This window comes from Nylanderia fulva, unplaced genomic scaffold (assembly GCF_048542155.1).
Source record: "Nylanderia fulva isolate GAGA-0341 unplaced genomic scaffold, ASM4854215v1 Scaffold45, whole genome shotgun sequence".
Classification (NCBI taxonomy): Eukaryota; Metazoa; Arthropoda; class Insecta; order Hymenoptera; family Formicidae; genus Nylanderia; species Nylanderia fulva.
Window position 1 is genome coordinate 1599389 of NW_028190532.1, and position 21404 is coordinate 1620792.

Below are 21404 nucleotides of genomic sequence, written 5' to 3' on the forward strand. Positions count from 1 at the left end.
GAAAAGATTTGTATGAAGCTGGATCATTATTTTTGTGAATTAAATCACTTTGCTTAGCAAGTGTAAGATAATTAATTATTTAAAAAGGTAATTAATTATTATTAAATGAGCCATAATAAAAGAAAAAGATGGGAAAGTGATGAGAAGAAAATAAATGGAAAAGATCGAATGAAATAAAGGCAGAGGGAAAAGAGGCGAAAGAAAAACAAGGAAGATAAGAAAAATACTCTTTTAATGAAACTGAATCATCGCTTACTAAACGAGATTATTTTGCATAATGACTTATGGTAATTATTATATTGTTTACTCTTTTCTATTAAATGTTTGAGAGAAGAGCGGAGAAGACAAACAAAGGGAAGCAAAAGGAAAAGAGAAAACGACGGAAGGGAAAAAAGAATTTTGTTAATCAATATTCGGTTTTTAATTTATGTAGGCTTACTAAAGTTAGTCGGATGATAAGAGAACCGTTCCACGCTTAGAACTTTCATCAATAGAAAGTATGTATTTACGCATACGCGTTTTACTCGTGCGTGCATGATCTCTATTCAGGATCTTGACACGCGCATTTTCTTATCGGTCGCTTAATTAATGCAATTTCAATTTTGCACAATATAAATATAAATGTCGCGAAAGTCAAATACCGGACTACGCGAATTTATATATATAGTATATAGATATCTCATTTTTAGGATTCTTGCTGGTGAATTATTAATATATAGATTCTTGTTAATTCTTATAATTTAACACACCTAAAAACATTCTTCATCTAATCTTTTCAATATTTAAAATATGAATTTTTTTCACAAAACACGCATACACAATTATACAAGTTTAAATCAAGATAAAAAAATTAAATTAAAAAATTTAAATAAAAAAATTAAATAAGTGAAATGGTAAAATATAAAATAATGAGCTTTCTAAATTCTTTTCAAATTTAAGTAGAATAATAAGTTCGTCAATTTTATAGAGTGATACTTAAAAAATAAAATTTCTCTTTTTCGCGTCTCTGTAATAGATTTGTCATCATAAGTGATATATATTGTATATAAGTAGAATATTCTGCAACAATATAATATGATAAATTTCATTTGTCCTTACCTAGCCTAGAAACACATTCTTCTGACAACGCGTCGAGTCTCATCACATCTCAAATCATCTCGCGATTAATTACAACAAAGATGCTGAAGAACGTCCCTGACAGCTTAATGTACTTTCCGGATTTAATTTTAAAATTCCGTTCAATCACATCGCCCACTTCTTTTTCTTCAGCAACTCGTAAGTACTGCGAAAATCTTTGTAATGAAAGAACCACTCTGAACTTGCTGCCGTTCAAATTTCGATTATTCAAAGAATCGACTTTTAATCTGTCGATAGAGACAGATAGGCAACTCGGATCGATTTTCAGTAACGTAGATAAGTTAGATTTCCTGTTTATCTGTTATCGATAGAGACATTTGACCTCGTAGTTACCAGAGGGAAGAGATGGCACCAGCTGTCCGATTCGTGTGGCGTTACTGCAGCATTAACTATAGCATTTTTACATCTACACTTACACCACATATACACTTACACCTTATACGTTTTTACACCTTCGTTACTATGTTACAGACCATTTGTTTATTTTTTATTAAACAAATACATCTTTTATTGCCTTCACTTTTATTGTAATTTCTCATTGATAACACGTATTAATAAAAGCTCTTAAAAAAGTTATCGTTTGTGGACAAATATTACTACATTCGCAAAAATTTGGCGAATCTAGACTCGCGTAATCTCAGGTCGCGAGCAGCCGCATCGATCCATCTGTTTACGGAGGTCGTCTGCTACGTCTGCAAGCTCGTCGTTTGACGTGCCGCTTTGACGTTTGACGAATTATTATGCTGTGAGACAAGCGCGCTTTTATGTGACTGTTGCGGGTAAACGGATCCGCGATGCCAGAAACCGAAGTTAGTATTACTCTGCGAAATTAATATTGTTGAATCAATGATGAATTCTCCCTGACAGTTTCCAACGTCAAATTCGATCGCGAGTCCGCGACCTTCCATAGCGTCTAATATTTATTTAATATTCATTAATTTACTATTCCATATATTTATTACTTACTAAGAAATGCCTATCAATAATACTTTTACATTTGCACTATTAGTAAAATATACATTTTTATTTACACTAATATTACTTACATTAATGTACAGTGGATTTTATTATATATCTTTTGTTATTGGAATCTGCTGGAGACCAGTTGCACAGTTAATTGTTGCGTCAGGAGTTGCATATTTCTAGATTTAAGTAACTTAAGAAAGATCCATTCTTATGACTTATGATGTTTACACAGGACAGCACGACAGAATTAGGAGAAATAGAAAATGTCAGAGTGGTGGTTCGAGTTCGACCGTTAAGCAGCAAGGAGCTTGATACCCATGCAAAAAATATAATAGACGTGGATGCTCTGAATGGCGAGATTACCATAGAGAATACAAATGCAGCACAAGGAGAACCTCCAAAAGTTTTTTCCTTTGATGCTGTATTCGACACAGATTCAACCCAGGTGGACATCTACAACGAGACTGCGAGACCTATAGTTGACAAGGTACTACAGGGCTACAATGGAACAATTTTTGCTTACGGTCAGACTGGCACTGGCAAGACTTACACCATGTCTGGTGCTAAGACCTCACCTCAGGCCAGAGGAATCATTCCGAATACGTTTGCACACATCTTTGGACACATAGCTAAAGCTGATGAAAATCAGAAGTAAGATATAATGCTTGTTGTCAGAAACGAAATATGATATGTAATAATATAAAAGTGAAACTTACTATTTAATAAAATAATAATATTTGTTCAATTCTATGAAACAAATATTCTGAGACAATTTATATAATTAAAATATGTAAATTAAGTTATTTTCTCTCTGATTGAATTTATGTATTGGTTGAATTTTTAATGATTAAGTGATTAATGTTAATAGATTCCTTGTACGTGCAACATTCTTAGAGATTTACAATGAAGAAGTCCGAGATCTGCTTGGAAAGGATCAAAATACTCGATTGGAAGTGAAGGAAAGGCCGGACATCGGAGTATTTGTAAAAGATTTGAGCGGATACGTGGTGAACAATGCCGATGATTTGGATCGTATAATGTCGCTCGGCAATAAAAATCGTGAGTAACGATAATGCAACAGAAGGAATATTTCGTTACATTTTATTGCAAAATTCACTTTTTGCATTTATTATATTTAAAACACTTAAAGCATCATAAGTTTTTAACATAGTTTTTAATATATTTTAAAATTATGGAAATTTTACTATATATTTTAGGAGAATTAATTAAACATATTTTATATCTTATTGTGGTAGATATTAATATTTTTTATTATAGTAAATATTAATCAGAGGAACTTTTATAAAATCCAATCCCATATTGTCCCACAATTGTCATAATTTTCAGGATAAATTCTAAGAAAATTATCTCTGTGTATATCAATGATATATATATGTTAAAAATAATTCCTTTAACTCTCTCTTTTACAAATAGGTGTTGTCGGAGCTACTGCCATGAATGTATCTAGCTCCAGATCCCACGCGATATTTACAATTACAGTCGAATCTAGTCAGATTGGTGAAGATGGAGAGCAGCATGTAAAAATGGGGAAACTTCATTTGGTAGATTTAGCTGTATGTATATATAATTTAGCAAAATATTAAAATATTTTTTAATTAATATAATATTTTATTTTAAAAACACTCATGTTTGTATCTTTTCATTATTGATTTTTAGGGATCAGAAAGACAAAGCAAGACAAAGGCGACAGGCCAGCGACTTCGCGAAGCTACTAAAATTAACTTGTCACTATCCACATTGGGGAACGTAATATCCGCACTGGTTGACGGACAGAGTTCTCACGTGCCTTACAGAAATTCCAAGCTAACCAGGTTGCTTCAGGATTCATTGGGTGGAAATTCGAAAACATTAATGGTAAGTATAATACAATATTAATTATTTTATACGTTATTTTAATTAATTTAAAATTTATTATTTTAGCTATTACTATGCAAATATACTTTTCAAGCAATTGATATTACATAATAATTACAGTGTGCAAACATCAGTCCAGCAGATATAAACTACGATGAAACTATAAGCACTTTACGTTACGCGAATCGCGCGAAGAATATCAAGAATCGCGCGAGGATCAACGAGGATCCGAAGGACGCTTTGCTTCGTCAGTTCCAAGTCGAGATCGAACAGTTGCGTAAGCAATTGGAAGAAAACGGTACAGAGCTTTCAGAATCCGAGGAAGAATCCGAGAATTCGGAAGAATCGAAAGAAACGAAACGAGATAAGAAGGCTCGACGGAGTCAAATATTATCGATGGAAGATTTGAAAGACGGAGACACAGATTCGACGGAGAAAATTGATAAAGCCGAGAGAGATGATAAAAGTCCAGTGGACAAAGATGTTATCGAGCTCAAAAAGACACAGTAAGTTTTTGTTAAAATATAAATACTTAAATAAGAAGAAAGAAATAATCTCACAGACATCAAAATTCATAATATAAAGTAACAAATATAATTCAAGGATACAAATGCTGAAAACGATTAAATGACTTAATTTCAGGAGCGAGAAGGAAGCGTTGCGACAGAAGATGCAAAATTTGCAGAACAAGATACTAGTGGGCGGTGAAAATTTGTTGGAGAAGGCAGAAGCTCAGGAGCAATTGTTAGCGGCTGCGGCGATTGAACTCGACCAACGAAAGAGTAGAGAAGAACAACTAAAGAAAGCCATTAAGGCAAAAGAAGCGGAACGTATCGACATTGAGGAGAAGTATTCGTCTCTGCAAGAGGAAGCGGCAGGGAAAACAAAAAAATTAGCGCGTGTGTATACAATGTTGATGTCTGTCAAGGCGGAACTATCCGATCTCCAACAGGAACACCAAAGAGAATGGAAGGTCTATTAGAAGGTGTACGGGGAATCGGTAGAGAGCTCCAATTACAGAATCTTATCGTGAATCATTACATTCCTGTTCAATATCAGGTATGTAGATAGTTAAAAATTTTTTAAATTCTTTAAAATAATGTAAAAATAATTAAGATAAAAATATAAAAATTAAGATAAGAATATAACAAATCAAATATGACTAAAATAGCCAAATGGTAAACGAAAAATCTAAAAAATATCCATTATATTAATCGAATATTTTCCTTAATTAAAAAACATTCCGTGTTACAAATTACAGACGATGATCAAGAGATACGTTCACTGGAATGAGGATATCGGAGAATGGCAGTTAAAATGTGTGGCATACACAGGAAACAACATGCGCAAAGCGCAAACCGTATCGTCAGCAGGAAATAATAAAGACGTAAAAAATTATTTTATATTATTTTAATTCTAAGAAAGTAAACTTTTCTCGATATCATTGATCAACATTTCTTCTCCAAAAGTTCGGTAGTTTAAACAACGTTACATAAAAATATCTTTGTTTACAGACAACACCGCCGGATATGTCGAACATATATCTCTCTTACAACACCGGAATAGACAATACGTTCGTGCAACCCAAGAAAGTGCGGACTCGATCTGGCGTCCCCCGACCAACTACAGCGCATCGACGTACACCGCATTGAAGAACTCGTGGAGACTCACAGAGGTTTATTTTTGCTCACACTCTTTCTCTTTTTGTAGATCAATTTTTTTAGAGACTTATGTATTTACGTTCGTTTGCGTAATCACATAATATATTTCGATATTCGTATCAGTAATTAGGGATAATATCCGTTTTAACATTTTCATCGCGATGTCTTTTTTAGAATTTTGAGATTTTTTAATATGAGAAAGATGCACGATTATTTATCACGAATACATTAATTGAGAATATATTTAACAGAACGGTAAAAAGATCAGCAGTAATCTTAACGCATTCCTTTCGATTTTTTAATATTTTAACATAAAAGGCACAAGTGTTTTATCTAAAAGTATTCAAATATTTTTTTATTTGTATTAGAATATAATATAGCAAGTACCCCAAAGCACACATATGAATCGTGTGTTTAAATTATTAGAAATACATTTTATTTATTGATAAAATATGCAAGAGAGATCATGATTGTGAAAATCGATACAAGTCCGTTAGAAAAATGAAAACGAACTGTACCTGTGGAAATGACGAGGATTTGAGAGAATTTGCTAAAAACAACGTATATGAAATCACAATATATTTACATGATATTTATGGATTTTGTTTAAAAAATCCGACATTCTTAAGAAAAAAAAATTTATCTATACTTAGAAATTCGTATATCTCTTTGGTAGCTTTGTTCGCTTACAGTCTATTACATAATTCCTTCAAATAAACATTGCATCAAAAATTATACAAAGCGATAAAGAGGTAAATTAAGAATAATACAGCGCGCATATTTATAATTAATGTCGAGTATTAGTGTCAAATAATCTCGATAGTGCTACGAGTTTTTATTTGATAAAGTATAGTCATTTTTACGTGATTTAGTAATATTAGACCTGAAACGAGAGATTTTTAGACAGCGCAAATGTCTGAAATGTATCATGAACGCGTCGGAAAGAGATCAGACATTTTTTTCAGATTTTTTTGTCAGATTTTCGCGTTGTTTGAGAACGTCATATATCATCTTGTAATTCTTTTAGAATTCCCGATGAATCATGTGCATTTATTTATTTACTGTGATACCGAAATATACTTTCGCGTATATTTTCGATTAAGTTTTTTTGTCGACGCTTCGTTCAGCGTTGTAAATAATCAGTCCACGGCAGCGTTGACTATTTATTGTTTATGTCACGGCGTACGTGTCCTGTTTTTGTATTTATAATTTCGGAAATAAAGAAACAGAATTTCAAACACAAACCAGCAAAAGTTATTTCCGGTAACTTCGTAACTTTCCTTGTCAAATTCTAAAAGCTTTGTCGATATTCTGCGATCCACTTACTAATGGAAAGCCGATGAAATTTTCGCGTCACTAAAACACTGTATGAATCGTTGCTGTTGCTTTCACGTAAATCTAGATGATGTGCAGCATCTGGTATTAAAATCGCGACCGCTGTCGAGGACAAGTTGCGCAACACGCCTCCGCTCGCCCATGGATCTAGCAATCCATTACTAAAAGAAAATTATATATATGTATATCATAAATTGCATATTATATATACATATAATATATTAATGTAATTATAAATTTTATTATATATATAAAATTATATAGGAAAGAACAATTAAAAGTAAAATGAAGAAATCGAAATGGAGAAGTATTGAAAATTTGCATAAATAAAATAAAGTTAGAAAGATGAAACGATGATAATACATTATAGGAACACAACGCAGAAAATCAAGATTGGAAATAAGATTATATATGTCATTGAAGACACACGATCAAAAGAATTCAAATATTTTTTTGTCTGTAAATACTCTTATAAATACTATTTTTTTATATACCTGAAATTGATGTTAGTCACAGTGTTAAGATTTTTACAGCCATATTGCTGGCAAGCTAAGTACGGCTGCGACGATACTGAATATTTCTGAAAACAGGTGTTATTGTATTCCTTGAAATTCCATTCTGCCGGCTCGAACATGTCGTTGATACCATCGGTGCATATCGGCATCACCATCTCTGTACATGCTTGATAATCCCATCCTTGATCATCTAAGCCCGGCTCCGCGTTCTTCATAGAGAAACAACTCGCTTGACCGGTATAATTTGTGTAAACGCTAATAGCGCGATAAAGCGTCGACAACAATGGTTTTCCCGTTAACGAAGAGTTCGTCAAGTGTTGGCAGAAAACCTAAACGACGGAAAAACTTTAGGTCAGGACAATTTTTTTTCTAGAGGCGACTTCACATTTAGTAGACTAATTTATATTGGAAGAAAGCTTAAAATTTTCGCTCACGTTAACCGGATTGCCCGGCAGCGGCGTCAAAAAGTTAGTCTCGTACGGATAATTAACCATAGCCAGATTTATATAGATATTCTGGAGGAAATACTTCAGCGTCTGGACGTCCTCTGCGGTCTTCAGCGGCTCGCACAGCTTCCAATTGCTCGACAGCCACTTTTTGCCCTCGTCTAAGACGCGACAAGAAATTAAAGAAGTAACGAACGATGGAATTTGATTATAAACAAATGAATTATTTCGTTACCGTTTGAAGTCACCTCGGTTATCGTGCTCCACGCTTTCCGGATAAGTTTCGGACACGTTGGATGCGAAGAACGAAAGTCCGACGTTGTTATTCGAGAGAAAGCCTCGCACGTCACGATATCGGTAAATTGCAAAATTGGCGCAGAAGCTGCAATCGCTCTGTAACACATTATATATAATATTATTGTTTACAAATTCAATACGATAAGACATTTTTGAAATAAATTTGTACTATTACATACTATTTTATCTTAGATTTATACATGTAAAAAACTGTATTATATTTATATATAAATATTAATATCTAAACTATGTAAATTTTTGGAGATTAATGACAATTTTCTGTTATACTCTAATCTTTTTTTAGTGTAGATTTTATACTCTAATCTCTTTTTAGTGTAGATTTTATATTCTAATCTCTTTTTAGTGTAGATTTCCTTCTTGTTTAGGTATATTATCGTAATTTTTTTAGATATATTATCGCGTGACCTTTTTCGCTGATTATCTAGCACTAAATATATTACAACATTATTACATTTACATGCGTGATATATGTATCTTTCTTCTATACATATATACATATATATTTTTAGCTGTACACATAAGCAAGATACGTCATTATCGCTACCTCATGATAAAACGTACCCTTGAACAATGTGAGGGTACTTCATGCGCATCCAAGCGCTAAGCATACCGCCGTACGAGCCACCGAAAACTATGACCGGACTATGTTTGTATTTTTCCTTCGATCTCAGATATCCAATAAGTTCCACATAATCGGCCAAGGCTTGCTGAGACGTCAGATATCCGAGATGCCGAGGATCCGCAAAGGACTGATTTCCATAGGGCATCGATTCACCATAATAACGGTGCTCGGCAAAAATTACCAGTGCACCAAATTGCGAGGCACTTTCCCATAGAAAACCCTGTATATTAAATATATGTATTTTGAATTAATTGTCAAAAAAATCAAACTAATGTGACATATAAAAGGCTAGATCGTATTTTATAAAATGATCGATCTAGTATATATTTTTATATTTCAGTAACAATTTATTTTATGCGATTTTAAATTTATTATAATAATAATTTATATTTTTCTTTATACTATCTTTGAATAGAAGAATCAGTATTTTAAAAACAGTATAATTTCTAATGAGAGCAGCATAAACACGCGATAAAAATATAATATCTATGCACCACCCACATATAATCAACATTTATCTTTTAATTAAAACGCTGTGGTTAATTGACTGGATAATGCAATAACACGTGTTAATTAGTAAATGTAAAAATAATTGATTGACCTTACCGTATTTTCCGCAAAAACTTCGATTCTACCTTCATTTCCAGTATAGAAAAATATAGGAGCACCCTCTGTTTTCGCCCAAGTATCATTTACGAGATATCTTAACTTGAAAGTATCTTGTACAGCGAAACTAAAGTGATCCACCTTGAAATATATTGTAAAACAACAATTAATAATAATTAATAAGAAATATTAACAATATTTTTATATATTAATAAGTGTATTAATATTTTTACATGAATGTATATTTTTAGATCATTCTTAGACAAATATTTTGTAGTTAATAGGCTTTAAAAAATAATTAATAATAAAAAAAAAAAAATAACATATGTGTATGTATAATTGAATATACTAAAATGATTCAGCTTAAAATACATTGTAAAATTAGCAATATAATTAATAATTAATAAGTAATATTAATAATATTTGTATATATAGATAATAAATATTAATATTTTTAGATAAATATCGTTAAATGATTCTTTAGACGAATATTTTGTAATTAATATAATAGGCTTTAAAACATAATTAATATTAAAAAAATAACATGTGTGTGTATATAATTGAGTATTCTAAAATGATCCAGCTTGAAATATATTGTAAAATTAATAGCAATATAATTTATAATAATTAATAATTATATTAATAAATAGTTTTAAATTAATCTTATTAATATTTTTAGATTTTTAGATAAATTTTTTGTGCTTATAGTTATTAGACTTTAAAAAATAATTGCTGCTGATAGGATTATTAATTAATAATGGATTATATAACAGTTTTTTTTTGATAGTTGTCAAAATAAAATTAAATGAAATTACAATTATTCAAAAGTTAAATCTTACACACATATTACATAAAATCGGATAATAGCGCGCGCGAAACGTGCACTTGTGTAAAATATAAAATATACGTATGTGTGTGTATAATTAACATCGATGACATAAAACTTACGCGCACGTCGAATGTTTTGATTTCGTATATGTATCTGGTGTTTTGCGGCGGCGCGTTAGAACTGATTGTCGACGAATGCCGATTGCTCTCGATGAATTTGCTCGGAAATGCCAACTGCATCGTCGGCTGGCACAGCGCGACCACGAGCAGCAATAGCATCCTCATCAATGGGTCCATGATGATAGGTCCGGCTTCGACGAGCTTCGCACACTCACTGAAGAAACGCATGACCTGAGGTGTTATAAAAACGCCGGTGCTCCAACAAACATTCCGCTCCGCTGTCACCCCGACCCCGCAACGTCTTATATACAGGGTGTCGTGAAACGAACGGATGAACGTTGAACCTCACATCGCTTACATTACGCTTATACATTTTTACTTTGATATAAAATTTTAAGAGATTATTTCTTTTCTCCTAATTCTTTTTAATTAGATTAAATCTATTTTATATAATATTTATTATTTTTTATATCATTTATTCAATTATATATTTTCTATATATAATATATAAATATATTATATATAAAAAAATGTTATAAAATATATATATAATAATTTCATATATAATATATATTTTATATATAATCATTATTTTATATTATTTAAATAAAAATAAAAAATAGTTATATATAATATATATATATATATATATATATATATATATATATAATATGCATGGGAAGCAAGGAGGGAAAGATAAATTACGTAAAGTATTATATAGATGTTTAAAAAAATATTGTGAATTGGACATTTGTGACATATGTAGTTTGTTTTAGTCACAGTTCTCTTTCCCTCACAATTTAATTTTTTATACACTTTTATCACATAACATTTTTCAATATCGCAGACGTTCATTAGCCGATTACAATTGTTAGTTTACATCTTCTTATCTATTTCAAAGATATAATTATCATTTTTAGAACAATAAGTGCGCATCATTGTCCGATTTTTTATTTTGATCTTTAGATTTGATTGTTTTACTGCGCGTCCTAAATTTTAATTATAATTAATCGAAAAATATCGAACAATAAAGAATGACGATATATTTAATTATAAGTTTGGCAGATATAATTTTTTATTATGATATACAGATATGTGCATATATAAACGAAAAACTTTTTATACAAAAATTTTGAATAAATTAATTTTATAATTATTCGTTAAACAAATAATGAATCAGAAATGAGCTTATTTTTATTTTTATTACTTGATTCTGCTTTCTAGAATTCGATCTTTACTGCATGTTCTCAAATCCAAATTATAGTATTTAAATCATCCAAACATCAAACAAAATGTATATTTCTGACTAATAATATAAAGAAATAATTATTCCATACGAAATAATATATAATTTAGATTCATATATATATATAACTTTTTTACTTGATTTAATAAATATATTATATGAAAAATGCTTAATAAGAGATCCATTGCGATATGCATATGTATAATTACATTGTATTCATTAATAACTCATTAATTATTTTATTTATCATATGAAATAATTTTCCAATATCGATCGTGATCTTGCGTAGAAAAGAAAATTCGACAGTAAATCACTAACGCAGATTAAAGCTGGATTAATATGTCTTAAAATGTTTTTAGAGAGGGATTATATTGCGGAGTTATAAAATAAAATAAAATATAATACATTTTTTGACAGCGACATAAATTTATTACAAAAAATAAATTAATTCACTCTACATATACAAAAATACAATAATTAATTAATATTAATAATACTTTTCTATATCCAGTGATGTCACTGGTAAATTAATATTATCTATTTAAACGTACGCGATGCGTATCTTCTTTTAATCTTACCAAGATCTTCACATAGAGATATACAGTTTTATTTAATTTACATTATACTCTTATAAGCCGATACGATATATAATTGGCCGTTTTCTTAGATTGCACACAATTTTATAATAAAATAAGCAGATTATAAAAATTGAGAATCCGTCGATTGAATTATATGGCGTCTTATTCGTTAGACATTCCGTCAAATTTTCAATGAAAAGAAGAAAGACGAATGCTTTCGACACCTCGTCCAAGAACTATCGTTATACAATTACATATACATTTTAAGTCGCTTAAGACTAAGGATAATAATGTAGATCTTTGTTATTCAGTCCTGCTGCTTAACGCAAAAAATCTTTAATACAATTCGGAGTGTTTAGTTTACAAAAATTTTTATATGTTGATTTTTATATGCAAATTCCTACATTGTAAAAGTCATACTTTGTACAATCTTAGTAGAGATTATTTGATTATCCCTTCTAACGTGCATATAAAATGTAAACGAATTTCTAATATTCAAAAATTAACTTTAATAGAAATAGATAAGAAAAAAATATATCGGAATAGCATTTGAATTCATTACGGAATTAAAATTTAACATTTTTCTTAAAGTCTATATATATATATTTTGATTTTCCCTCTTTATCACTTACTTTCATAAGAGAAAAAAAGAGAGAAAGATCCAATAGAGATCCAGTCTTGCATATTATGTCATAATAATGCTCGGTAGAAACACTGACGTAAAGCTTTTCTATTTGTTTGTGAGCTTATTACATCGTATTTCGTCTTAAATTATAGTCGAGTTATTAAAGAATTAAATTATATATAGTCGAGTTATTAAAAAATTATGATATAATATATATTAGTTAATAACGGTAAAAACGGTTCTTCTTCCTATTCTTACATTTGTCGTATCGACTAATAATATGTATAAACGTTACTATCCAGTTAAAGCACTCGGACGATTAACCGGGCAATTGTACTTGAGATGTTTATAACTACAATTAAACGCGATAATAATTCTATCGGATGATATATCAATTTTTACTTATATGTATATATATGTTGGTCCCCCTAACGTAAAATCTTCGCTAATAAGATGTTGTACAATAATGTTTTACATTACAAAGATATCTAGCCTCTGTAACTACATATTATCTTAACTGGAAAAAAGTTATATTGCATATACTTAAAAAATACTTAATACGTACGTTATTTATCTTTGTACTGCAGTCGCATTTGTTCTATTTTCTCTGTGTACTCGTACTCGAGTTCTTGAACTTTTGCGGCGTACTGCTTATTGTGCGCCACTAAGTTCTGTTCTGTTTCATTTATGGCCTTTTTGTATCCCTCCTCGATACGTTTGCATTCATCCGACAAAAATTCTTTCATCTTCTTTGAATAACTCTAGAATTTGAATATATAATTTATGGTATACATACATACATACATACATATATATATATAATTAAATATGAAATATTATATTTAATATTATGTAACATATAATTATATATATATATATATATATATATATATATATATATATATATATATAATACATATAATAATATAAATATATTTTAATAAATTTAACATACATATAATATTAAATATATAATATCTGTGTGTGTGTGTTGTATGTGTGTAATCGTATTTTTTATAAAATAAAAAATAACCCAGCAGATGTTCTACTCACCTTATAATTGTGTGCAGTCTCTTTTGCTCTTTGATATTTGTGTTTTAACACAATGATGTCGCTCTTTATACGTTTCTCTTTTTCTTTCAAAGCTTTAATCTCACTGCTCAGTTTCTCTTCATTCGATTTCAGCCTCTCTATTTCCCCGTCCTTTTCCGTCTCCTTGGCTTTACTTTCTTCGAGTTCAGCGGCCCACTTGGTCATCGTCTGCGTCATCAAGTTTTTATCCTCTTCGACCTCATTCTCCTTTTTCTTCAAATCAGCTTCCCGTTTTTCAATTTGAAGCCTTCGCGCTTGCAATTCTCGATTGCAAGTTTCTAGTTTGCTTTCTATAATTTTACCAATTTGATTGACCTTTACTTTCTCGGCCATTATTTCCTTTTGCAACATTATTACTTCTTGATTCTTCTCATCGTATTTCTTTTGCCACTCTGAAATAGCAGTTTTATATTTTTCCTCCAGTTCCTTCCTCTTCTCGAGATTCCGTTCCTCAATTCCTCTAAGCTCCTTTGCCACCTTCTGTTCCATTCCTTCTCGTATTTTTTGAAAATCTGTACTATCACTCGTGCTACGAGGAGACAGATTTAATTCCGCGGAGACTTTATTCTGACTTTTAACATATTGTTCGAATTGCTGAGCTTGTTTTTGCAATTTTATTAGCAGCTGATCTCTCTCATCTTTGATTTTTTCAAAATCTTTTAGTAACCTGCTTAATTTCTCATTTTTACTTCGTAACTCCTGTTCAAATTGTTGTATTCTCTGTTCCACCATCGCGGAATCATTGACGCGATCCTCTTTCGAATTATTTAGTTTACTTAATTGCGTAGCCAAATCTTTGTAATAAGAAAGCTCCTTCTCCAATTCATTCTTTGAATTCAGTGTAATATCGCCGCTTCTCCGCAACTTTCCTTCGAAATTGTTGATCTTTTTCCTAGTGTCAAGCAATTCTGTTTCCAGTTCAGAGATTTTTTCCTTATAAGTGTTTCTTTCACCAAATAGACTGTCGCATTGACTTTTCAATGTCTCATTCTCCGCTTGAAACCGAGCAATCTTCAGTTTCACATCGTCCGAGTCTTCGAGTTTTGCAGTACGTTTTAGATTTGACATTTCTAGATCTAATTTGGAGACTTTTGCAAGAAGATCCTTTCTCTCATTGACGATTTTATCATATTTTTTCTTCCACGATTCTTGCGAGATTTCCATTTGAGCTATTTTCAATTTGGCATCGTCCAATTCAGTTTGATAATCAGATAATTTTTTCTGCTCTTCAACTGCAATTTGAAGTTTCTCTTCCAAGCGCTTGCAATCTTCCTCCAGCTGTAATAGAACGATATTTATTTATAAAAGTATAAGAAATAATATTAAGAAAATTTGTAAGAATTTAGTTATACCTGATTGATTTTTTCTAAATGTTCGGAACAATGATCTGGTAAAAGAAGGCTTATTTCTTGATTTGGGTGCGCATTTCTTAGTTCATGTAACGCTTCTTCTTTCGCTTTAAATGATTAAATAAAATTAATAAAATTAGAATAAAATTTTTTCATTAGTACACATTGTATTTCTGTACAAGATTTTTTTGTTTTATAGTATTCAATATTTACCTCTTTCTATTTCAGAATGTATTTTTTTCACATAATCTTCCTTTTTTCTTCTTTCATATGCCAGATCCTTTTCCAACTCGATTATTTTGCTTTTGAAGTCGTCGCATTCCTGGGTCAGTTTATTACACAACTTAATTTGCATCTGCAATTCGTTCTCCAATTTTTCCACATCCTTGCTATGCGATTCAATTATACTATATTTATTCTTTAATGTTTTGATTTCATTTTTATGCTCGTTTATTAATTGCTCCTTTGTTCCACATACATCTATGTACAATTCTTTTACGCGACTTAATTCTTTTTGTGTCTGTTCTAATTGTACACTGAAAAAGTAGAAATTCCATTTATGCATATTCTCATATTTTTGCAATATTTATTACAATAAAGTTTTTATTATATTATTTAAAAATTTTCAGAAACTCAATCAAATTACTACTTACGACAATTGTACTATTTCCATTTGTGCTTCTTTCTTTACTCTCTCTATGGCTTTAGCATGTATTTCCAAGTATTCTTTATTATACTCGTCGATAGCTTCTTTTTCTTGTTGTTCCATAGTCTCTTGATGCATTTTGTTAAGTTTCTCTTGGTTAACAGCTAAAGCCTCTTCTAATTTTTCTTCTATGCTAATCTTTTCATTACGTAACAATTCGTATTGTTTTTTCATATCGTTTAAAAGATCCGATAATTTCTGTATCTTAGCATTCGCTTTCATGGCCTCGTCTGTTAATACAGATTTCAGTTCTTGCTCTAATTCATTAATTCGCTTAGCATAACGTGCCGCTTCCTGTCGACACGTTTCCGCTAATGTTACAGCTTTGTTTAACTCTTTTTCTTTCTGCGATAGAGTATTCTCCAAACGATTTATTTCTTTTCTCTTTACAGCTTGACCAGCCAGACATCTAAACAAAAATAACATGGTAGAAATAAAAGAGTGTTAATTTTTAATAATTAAGATTTAAACGAAAACAATATAAATTTATATATATATATATATATATATATATATATATATATATATATATATAATTTTACCTTTGCAGTTCGCCTCTTAATTTATTTGTGATATCATCAACCGGTTTCAATTTCGCTTTATTGTGAAGTTCACCTAATTTCATCTGCCGAATTGAATCAGATTCATCCTCCAAGGTTGTAGTCAATAAAGAATCATATTGCGCTACATCGCTCTTGACCATCTCCAATTTGTTCTACAAATAATTATATAATAAAAATTTTAGTTCTAGATTCATTTTTTGTGTAATTATCTTATAATTTTGTAATATATTTTCTGAATCAAATTAAGGCTCCTGACTCTTCATCGACCGTACTAGAATTGTGACGTCAGAGGCGGGAAAACATGGTAAAAATTCTTAGATGCCATTTCAAAATAAAAAGATATTTCAATGAACCAGCACTTCAGATCTTAAAATATCTCAAAAACTATCCTTCTTCCTTTATGATCAATCAATAGTTGTAATATGAGACCCAGTCACTCCACATGACAAAGTTTGAGATCACGATCATTTTACGGTTGTTGATTGAATGTCGAGAGAAAAGAAAAGTTTTCGAGGAATTTTAAAAGTGTGCTGAAGTCATCTGAAGTAGTGTTTCAACGAAATACCTTTTCATTGAAAAATGACATGTAAGAATTTTCAGCATGTTTTCTGGTCTCCGACGTCACAATCTTGCATGGCCGCCAGGATTCAAGAATCTCAAGAACCTTAAAAACAAATTTGACATGGAATATTTTTAATTACCTGCAAGTCATACACAGTTTTGTGCAACTCTTCCTTTTCCTGAGTCAACATTTTCACTTGCGCCTGTAACTGCATGACTTGCTGAGCGCTATTCGTTGTCATCAGATTGCGACATTGAGCTTGACTCTCCTCCAACGCTTGTGCTAATCGATTCATGGTGTCACCCTTCTCCACCATGAGAGCCTCATGCGCTCTTCGAGCATCATCTAATTTGTGTTCAAGAGTAATATACGATGTCTCCTATAAAAAGGTAAACATAATAAACTAAATGAATTAACATTATTTATAAGCGTGCAAAATAATATTTATAAAATAATATCAAGTTTATTGTATTAAGAATATGAAGCATATATATTAATCATTTTTCTGTGCATTTAAATAAATAAATTATACTGAGAAGAAAAGCTACAATAGGCTGTTTTGCAGTTACAAAAATAATCAATAATGACTTGCCCAAATACTATTGTTGCTGGTGTCCATATTGAGCAGCTGTGGCAAATATAATTATAGAGAAAATATATATGCGAAATATGACGAATAATTCAAATAAAGAGAATTCAACAATACCTTGACATTTAATTTGTCCGTAAGAACGTCTATTTGTGTCTGCATATTTTTCATTTCCACTGCATGCTTCTCTTGCGCCTGTTTTAAAAACTTTTCATGTGTCTTGTCATTTGTTTGCAGCACCTGTGTTCTTTCCAATACAGCAATTTTCTGTTGCAGATCTATGACAGAGTCTCTCGCGATATTCAGATCTTCTGTGATCTGTAAAAATAAAATAATTACAAATATCTATAGAAATAATATTGCAATTTGTCAAATGTAATCTTAATCGAAATAAAATGTGAATATGTATATTACATTTTGATTGGTCTTCTCCAAAACTGTATTTTTCTCTTTTAGAGACTCCATTTGCATTTGCAGATCATTTATCTCAGCCTTGGCGTTAACTAAAAAAAATTAATTCAGTTTGATTTTATATTGTTTAACAGGCAAGATAATTAAAATTACTTTAATTATATGTTTGAATATCAGTAATACTAATAAATTAATACTAATATTTTTTCCTGATTCCATATGATTCTATAGCTTTCTTACCAAGTGCATGCTGTGCTTGAGTCCTGGAGATATTAACTCTTTCGATTTCCGCTTGTAGCAGCATCAATTTTCTGGTCATTTGACTCTTTTCATCCTCCTTTTCCAATTGCAATTGTTGCAACTCATTCGTTAAACGATCGATCTCCCTTAATCTGACCTTATACAGTACTTCCAGTTGCTCCTTGCTATTGTACTCTGCCGTTTTGTACGCTGCATCATCGTCTATCGACCTGCCATTTGGACTAGTCTTGTAGCAATGATTCATGTGATCCGACGTAGTGTTGTCGCCGCCGCCAAACTCGGGAATCTGCTTACTTTGTACATTATTTTCATAGACATCGGTAAAGCCATTGTTGGAGTATTTGTTGGGTGCGTGAGTATTGTAATGATTGGATGGTGTTTCATAGTTGCAGGGATAATTCTCGTTAAATGTACACTCCTCCGATTGCGGATGTATCTTGCGAGAATATCCGGTGATCGGTGGTTTCGTCAATTCATACGGCGTCTCCAGCATGCTGTTACTATTGCTGTTGTCATTGAATCTATTATTGCCGTACGGTGTCTCGGTTTGTTTGTACAAATCAAACTTGGTGTGCGCGGACCCACCGGTTTCGGTGTCAGATATGTGATGATTTGTTATCACATTGTGATCGTAATTATTCAGATTCTCCACGTGATTGTACACATTGAATTCCTTCTGTAGTTGCGCTACCCCTTTGACAGATGCAACTGAGGATTCTGGGTCAGAGTTGATTGCTGTATCAGTGCAATCAATGTCTCTGGTATCTCGATAATGACTACTGTCGACGGAACTGGCATCTTCATCATTCTCTAAATCATTGAATGCTGTTGACATGAGAGCCTGGAGCTGAAAACAAAACAATTATTGAAATATTTGTACATATTTTTTTATAAACGTTTATCATTTCTTATCGCAGGACATACAATGTTACACAATTTTTTTTTTTAAAGAAAAAAAAATGATGTGCAGATGTACACAGGATGTTAAAAAATTAAACTGAAAAACTTTGATCGGAAAAGAAAATTTCAAAATAAAAATTTTGTATTAATACAAATATTCTCTACATTTAATTGTTTTGAGTTTATCAGCTTTGAATTAAAGTTAATGGAGTAATTTTTGAGCATTTACTGTAAAAAGACTGAATCACTTTTGTGTGTATTTGTTCCATGTTTTCGAATTTTTAAGATTAAGATACAATTTTTTCATTTATATGTTAATTTATTGTTCAAGTCACAACTTCTGTTCTTCATCTCCTTTCAACTACTATAATATCAGTAATATTAAAACATAATAAAGAAAAATAGTATTAACAAAAATTGTTTATTTTGAAGTCTATTATTTCTCTTGAAAACTTGTCAGTTTTAACATTCTATATAGTTTTTTCTTCTATACATATAGTATAGTTTCAAAGCATAGTTTCATAGAAACTTCTGTTACTTCTATATAATTATTTTTACATTACATGAAACATTAATGTGCCAATTTTTTCTTCTACATAGTATAGTTTCTTTTACAATTTCATTACTTCTATATAATTTTTTTTCTTTTACATTACAAGAAACATTAATATACCAACTTTTTCACAGCAGAATCTCATACCATAAAAAATATAATACGCTCTTTTCTCAAATTTGATTCTTCCAAAACACAATAATAAAATTGCTCGTTGAGAAAGACTCTACACAGTGGACTTTATGCATCGTTATCCCAGTGTAGAGAATAAAAACAGCATATAAGAAAATTCTACAGCAAAAAATTACATAGCATGTGGACCTGGCTATCATTTTCCACTTCTTGCCAAATGTAACAATATAATAAAAAAATACTCTTTCTCTATCCCACACACCCAAAGAAAACGGTATACAGCATTTACACATGCGGGATACTCGTGAAGCGCGTGTAAGGAAATTCTGCGGCAGAGAAAGCGCAAAAAGCAAAAAGAGAGGGAAAAAAAAGAGCGGCGTTACCTCTCCCTCACGTCGTCTCTTATCCTCCTGCTCCTCGTCTTCCTCGAGTCCCTGCACCGCCGCGTTCAGCTGTATGCTCTCGGAGCCCTGGAACAGGCTCAGCCCCGGGCCCGTCTCCATCCCCTGGTGTCGGCTGGGCGAATGGGGTCTCCCTCTCACGACGCGCGCACGACGTGACTTACGAAGAACGCGTCGGATTCGTTGCGCAGCATATTTTTGTTTATAACGCCATAACCTAGACGCAACAAGTGGGTCACGGCGTAGGACGCGCGAGGTAGGACGCGGGGTCCGCGACGACGTGGGCTACGACGCACATCCCGCGGGACATCCACGCGGGATTCGACGAGAGGGGAAGGGAGGGGAGGGAGATGTCCCGCTCTTCTCTCTCTCTCTCGGCCGGCCGTCTCCGAGTCGACGTCGACGAATTAATGCACCTCCGCGAGACGCGCAGCTTATTATTTACCTTCAAGTGTTGTGTATCGCTTTATGTATGCGCGATACTCGAGGGAGAAGCCCGCGCGCCTTGTAAACAATCCTCGCGTCAAGTCGCGACGTAACAGCGGAGCAGCGCGCTTCCTGCCAAGTGTGTGCGCGTGGCGCGCGCGCGTGTGTGTGTGCGTACGCGGAAATGGGCTCCCGCGCCTGCGATTGGTCGCCGCCGCGATGCTTTATCACCAGTTATCACTAGAGCGCGACTCCGCAAACCGCCTATTTAGCGCCTCCGCGTTTGCTAAACACATGCGATTGTATTTGTATATTTTTCTGTATTTTTTTTTTATACATACAATTGTTTTCATATAAATATCTGCGAAAAACGATATAATTAATATGAGGTTTTATTTGTGTCTGAGATGTACGAGATGAGGAAGTTTTATTGATTTTTTTATAATTTATTTGTATTAATTAATTGCATTTGATTAACGAGATTAAATTCTTGTTCTCTCGGATTTTTCGTGATGTAATATTCATAATTTGCAGGTCAACAGATACTTATATATTATTTAATAAAATAGCGTCCCAGGAGA

At 31.9% G+C, this 21404-nt stretch overlaps 3 protein-coding genes across 3 annotated transcripts; 1 reads left to right on the forward strand and 2 right to left on the reverse strand.

Annotated features, from left to right (window-relative positions):
- The first annotated feature begins 1572 nt into the window (after positions 1-1572).
- On the forward strand, positions 1573-6883 carry Klp64D (kinesin-like protein 64D). The gene is given in 10 exon segments (XM_029320267.2): positions 1573-1946; positions 2336-2754; positions 2972-3162; positions 3538-3677; positions 3781-3978; positions 4099-4484; positions 4621-4940; positions 4943-5037; positions 5240-5365; positions 5493-6883. Coding segments are annotated over 10 exon segments (2028 nt in total). The 5' UTR covers positions 1573-1931; the 3' UTR covers positions 5631-6883.
- LOC114944386 (lysosomal Pro-X carboxypeptidase) lies at positions 6202-10672 on the reverse strand. Its single transcript, XM_085486561.1, has 7 exons — positions 10430-10672; positions 9482-9622; positions 8815-9095; positions 8171-8328; positions 7924-8096; positions 7469-7818; positions 6202-7135 (listed from the first exon to the last, which is right to left on the reverse strand). Exons 1-7 carry the CDS (start codon positions 10655-10657, stop codon positions 6931-6933), a joined length of 1536 nt encoding a protein of 511 aa, XP_085342687.1. The 5' UTR covers positions 10658-10672; the 3' UTR covers positions 6202-6930.
- A 1413-nt stretch (positions 10673-12085) lies between these two features.
- Positions 12086-20992, reverse strand: LOC114931685 (uncharacterized). The gene is given in 13 exon segments (XM_085486570.1): positions 12086-13496; positions 13499-13639; positions 13932-15248; positions 15323-15426; positions 15533-15855; positions 15973-16434; positions 16568-16740; positions 17290-17529; positions 17743-17778; positions 17857-18057; positions 18154-18242; positions 18391-19258; positions 20380-20992. Coding segments are annotated over 13 exon segments (4122 nt in total). The 5' UTR covers positions 20500-20992; the 3' UTR covers positions 12086-13448.
- Between the last annotated feature and the right edge of the window lie 412 nt (positions 20993-21404).